Source organism: Limulus polyphemus, unplaced genomic scaffold (assembly GCF_000517525.1).
Source record: "Limulus polyphemus unplaced genomic scaffold, Limulus_polyphemus-2.1.2 Scaffold5917, whole genome shotgun sequence".
NCBI lineage: Eukaryota > Metazoa > Arthropoda > Merostomata > Xiphosura > Limulidae > Limulus > Limulus polyphemus.
Genome location: NW_013671527.1, coordinates 56,792 through 62,281, shown reverse-complemented (window position 1 = coordinate 62,281; position 5,490 = coordinate 56,792). Strand labels below are relative to the sequence as shown.

Here is a 5,490-nt window from a genome sequence, read left to right as displayed (position 1 = left end):
ACGTGCACATTGTTTAATTTCCATGATTCCAAAAGTAAAATATTTGAGGTTCATTAAACTAATAATAGATGTCGCTTCTTAAAAAAATGTTTGTTTTTATAAATCTGATCTCTATTTTTCGTCCCAGTTGCCATAAACTTGACGTTTTTCAAGATAAATGGTATTATTTAGATAACTATCACAAAATATTCGTATAAAAGGTTAGTAAAAAGAAAACAATAACACAGGAATTGTGTTTCCTAATTTGCTTATAATAAATAAATAAATTATGAAGATCATTGAATTAAAAAAAAGAAAACTTTAACAAAAATATTGTCAGTTAGACCTTAAAATAATCGGTTGTTAAAATTATGATGGAAACAAGCTTACCTGTAAATAATACCTTGACTGTGCAGGAAGAATAATCCAATAGCGATTTCCGCAGCATAAAACCTGCCGTAGAAATAGACATCATTAACTTTTCAATGAACTTACAACTCTAAAATCCGAGGTTCGATTCCCACTGTAGACATGGCATAGATAGATAGCCGTTTGATAACTTTATCAATTTAGCAGAATACTTAGCATCTAATATATCACACCCGTTGAGTTAATTCTTTCACTTTCAAGTTATCAATTTGTTTTAACACCATTGGTAAGGTTCACAAGTTGTATTGATACTGAGTAAAGAACTCACCAAACACCGCATGGACTCACTTATTTTCTATATAAAATACAGCAATTAGTAGGCTTAACTGCAGCATTGATGATAATTTATTTGTGTTTTACATAAGAGTCGTAGTGACGTCATTAAGGGCCCTGTAATGTCATGGACCACAGCAATTAGTAGGCTTAACTGCAGCATTGATGATAATTTATTTGTGTTTTACATAAGACTCGTAGTGACGTCATTAAGGGCCCTGTAATGTCATGGACCAAAAAAGAGGTTTGATTTAATGAACTGCGAGAATTGTGGATATCTTCGTGATGAGGTCACACTTTTGTTGGTTTAAGTTACGTCCAGAATCTCGTTGTTATTTCAATATTTTCTTTAGAAGTGCTATTTATACTTGAAAAAAAGAAACAGGATAATATATTTCTACTCAACCTTTTTTTTTTATACATAACTGTTTATATTAGTTTATATATTATAGAAGCCGAAATGTTGTTCCTCTTTATAAACAGACAGGAGCAGTACATTAAAAAAGCCCTTCCCTCCTGTGGCTCAGTGGTAAGTCTGAACGCTTATAACGCTAAAAACCGGACTTCTATACCCGTGGTGGGCAGACACAGAGAGCCTATTGTGTCGCTTTGTGTTTAACCTCAAAACAATGGTAAATAAGTTGTTTAGAAAGCCGATATGGTAACGGACCCCGTCGACCATGTCTGGGTTAAGAACACTCGTTTTAACACTTTATTCTGCGTAAAAAGTATAAATTAATGAAATATTTGGATTAACTTCATGTAAATATATTTTAGAAACCTTTTGTGAAGCTTTAAGTGCTACAATTTACAAGAACTTTATTTTGTACGGTTATATATTAGCAGACGTATTATGTAACACAGACAAATACCTAATTTTTAAATTTTCTTAGGAAATTATTCAGGGCCATTGCTAGAGGTGAGTGGGTGCTGGAGTGGGCCTTATACCCCCAAATTTCACTCTGGCCCACCTAAGTGCATTATTCCTAATGGTTTCAAAAATCATATGATCAATTTTAAGATATCGTATGTTTTTTTTTTAAATGGCTGAGAAGAGTCAATAAAAGCCCTCCCTCCTCCCCCAAGAGAGAAGAGCTGGCCCCAGACCCGTTTACATTAGTTCTGGTGTAATACAAGTAAAAGGAATTTAAACCACCCTTCTTTGCCCGATTCAATTCTTACGAAAATTAAATAATCAAACATACTCTCAACCAGTAAAATTAAATTTTCTCCAACTTTAACTTCGTTTCTTAGTCCACTGGTGATGAAAAGAACGCTGGGATAGCTATAAATTTTTAGCCGCAGTAGCTTTAAAATCAACAACAAAAAAATATTATGTAATTATAAAAGTCCCGCTAGGTGGCTTCAGTTCCAGTGCTAAATCTGTTTTAAAACATCGATACGATTATTCTTATCACGTGTGTTGTCTTCGCCGAATCATAAATAGCGTTCGAAGATGATTTGTGGCTTGATTGAAGATAACATCACGTACTTACTATTTCAAGCATGTAGTCAGGGTGTAACAGACGGAGTTCCTTTTCCCAAGATCAAGTGACCTTTGTGCTTATATCAGCAAGCAAGCATGAGGCACAAACGTGGTTTTATACGGGTACACTGTACTGTATTAACGTATCAGAAAACAGAAACACGAAACTAATTTGAACGATCTATTTTTAGCATTTTTTTGGTGTTTTCACTTTTTCACTAGAGTATGTCTTTCAACTCTCTTATCTTATCGGTATTAAGTAATTAACTTTTATTAACTATGAACATTATACATTAACAATGATTAAGTAATAGAATCGGGTACGGCCGACTCCTCCCCAATGGATACGGGCTTTCTATCTTATCAAGGTCTATCTCTACATTTAGCCAATAGGAAAAAATCAAGTGTGGTACTTACACAGCTATTGGTTCTCTAAACTTCCCAGCCTGTTGGATCTGAAACATTAGGTCTCCTCCACTCACATATTCCATTACAAAATAGAGACGATCCTGAAGGCAAAAGACGTGATTTGAATAGATAATTATATAATTAAGTGCGTTTTAACTTAATATTGATTTCTAAAAGTAAAAGAAGAAGAAAAAGAAAAAAAAGTTTCGAATGTAATGAAAGGCCGAATGCTATTGGTCGAATATGTAAAAGACTAAAAAACAACAAATGAAAGGCCGAATGCTATTGGTTGAATATGTAAAAGACTAAAAAACAACAAATGAAAGGCCGAATGCTATTGGTTGAATATGTAAAATACTAAAAAACAACAAATGAAAGGCCGAATGCTATTGGTTGAATATGTAAAAGACTAAAAAACAACAAATGAAAGGCCGAATGCTATTGGTTGAATTTGTAAAATATTAAAAACAACAAACTATGAGAACGTTTAGTGGTGGAAGGTAATTTATCAAGTCGAAGAGATACTGTGGAGAAATGCAAAATAAGCCTTTATACTGGAAATAAATCCAATATTTTGAAAGCGAAACGATTTCTTAAATTTCAGCAGTAATCCCACATATGAGACAATTTGAATACAGCACGCCTTCAAATATGACCATAAAATATTCTGAAGGTTTCTGAATGGATAATTATGTTACAGAAAAGGGCTATAAAAGATTGGTCAAGTATATTAGTCTATGAAAATGACTCAATTTTTCATACACGGTTCACCAAAATCAACAAGAAACGAAGGCTCTGTATAAAAGAGATTATCACCACCCTACAGTGGCATCTAAAATTTCAAACGGAATCGTTTACTGAAAATATGGAATTAAAAAAAAAACAAAACATAATCTACAAAACGGCGCATAACATAAAAGTCCAGTGCTTAGAAATAACCACGCGAAATAATACAGGAATTCTAAAGTAAAAAAAAAAAAATTAATAATTCAGTTAATTTTAATAGAGAAAAGGATTGTTTTGTTTGTTTGTTTGTTTTTGAATTTCGCGCAAAGCTACACGAGGGCTATCTGCGCTAGCCGTCCCTAATTTAGCAGTGTAAGACTAGAGGGAAGGCAGCTAGTCATCACCACCCACCGCCAACTCTTTTACCAACGAATAGTGGGATTGACCGTCACATCATTATAACGCCCCCACGGCTGAAAGGGCGAGGATGTTTGGTGGGACGGGGATTCGAACCCGCGTCCCGCAGATTGCGAGTCGAGCGCCCTAACCACCTGGCCATGCCGGGCCCCAAATATCATGGGATAATAATAGATCAATCACAAAACGAAGATACCTGTCTTAGTTTGTGTAGCTTAAAGGTGAATGACAAACATTGTTGAAAACAAGTGTAAATACAAAATACCCAGTTCCCCGGAGGGACAGCGATACGTTAACGGACTTACAACGCTATAATCCGTAGTTCGAATCCCCGCTGTGGACAAAGTAGATTGCCCAATGTTCTAAAACAAACAAACAAAATAACCAAGGATTTTCTATTCAGACTGAAGCGAAGCTAGATCAAGAAGGATTAGTACCTCAGTTTGAAAACGCGAGGAGTGAGGCTGGACCCTGAGCGATTACTTACTTTAGTGTGATAGCTAAAGTGAAAGTAAATAAAAAAAGGACAACCTGTAATTGCTTCAATACGAAAATTGAAGTAAAGCTGTATCTAAAAAAAGATTACCTTCGTCAATTTGAAAACCAGGTGAAGCTGAACCTAAAACTATTACCTGCTTCAGTTTGAAACCAGGAGTGAAGTTAGCACAGGGATAAAAACTAGCTATCAAAGTTGGACTAAAAACAGTTACCTACCTCAATTTGGCAGCGTGAATAAGGCTGAACTAACAAAAGTGCATTTCTCAGTGTAGAAACAGAAGTAAATCTTAACCAGAAATGATTCCCTAACTCATTTCGGGGTGAAGGTGGGGGTGGGGTAAGAACGACTCTAGAAATGTCACCATCATAAACTAGAAACAAAAAGGAGTTAAACTCTCACCTACCTGAGTCTGAAAGCAAGAATGAAGATGAACCAGAAAGGGGGGTTTGTTACTAAGAGCCAACACTCTCTTCTCAATCATTGTACATTCAATGTCGTCATCCTGGATAATGACGTCTTTTTTCAAGATCTTTACTCCAAAGAGCTCAGATGTGCTTTTCTTTTCCACTAGCATCACCTATGGAAATAAACAAGCAATACACCAGAGAGCAAAGAAATGATGGAAAATAAATACAACATCTGACATTCTACTAATTAAAAAAAAAAAAGCCTTGTTGAAGTGTAAAACACGTGAAAGTGTAATGTGAAATGTGTAATGTCAAAGAGAACATAAAGAGAAAAAAGAAGTATTGTTTGGAATTAACAACACTAGCTGAAATGCCGGCCTACAGGTGGCTGTTTGTGCTAATAATTACTAATCGTAGTATTCACACCTCATTGAAAAGTAAAATTAGAAAAAGTGAACATTTTCTAAAAAGGATTTTTCTGGGAAGTACTGTACGGGAAATGGGTTCGGATTGTGCTCATATAAACTTTAATGTTTTTATATGCTAAAACTGATACACGTTATTGAAAAAATAACAGTATTTTTAAGAACTCCATGTTTTAGTACTATATTTACAAATTACATCAATAAAGATATGATCAAACCCTCACGTACTGTTCTAGTGAAAGTAGTATTCTTGTTGTGAGGAGAGTACTTTTATTTAAAATTGTGTTATGTGATAAAGAAATGGTTGTTGCACATACCACAATTATTTTTAATTGTCTGAATCTTGAATATTCAAAGTGTGAAATTTTTTATGGATTTTGTTTGAGGTGCCCTTCAATAGATGGCGCCACATTGCATTTATTATTTCGGTCACGTACGTAG

General features: G+C 34.7%; 1 protein-coding gene across 1 annotated transcript in view; it reads right to left on the bottom strand.

Annotated features, from left to right (window-relative positions):
• Window positions 1-369: 369 nt before the first annotated feature.
• Window positions 370-5,490, bottom strand: part of LOC106473138 (protein kinase C, brain isozyme-like) — a gene marked incomplete at its 3' end in the record, with an annotated part of 52,552 nt that continues 47,431 nt past the window's right edge. The window contains exons 9-11 of the mRNA XM_013933819.2: window positions 4,621-4,794; window positions 2,585-2,676; window positions 370-432 (exon numbers count right to left, since the gene is read on the bottom strand). Of these exons, the coding sequence (XP_013789273.2) occupies window positions 370-432; window positions 2,585-2,676; window positions 4,621-4,794 (329 nt within the window). The remainder of the gene's footprint in view (window positions 433-2,584; window positions 2,677-4,620; window positions 4,795-5,490) is intronic.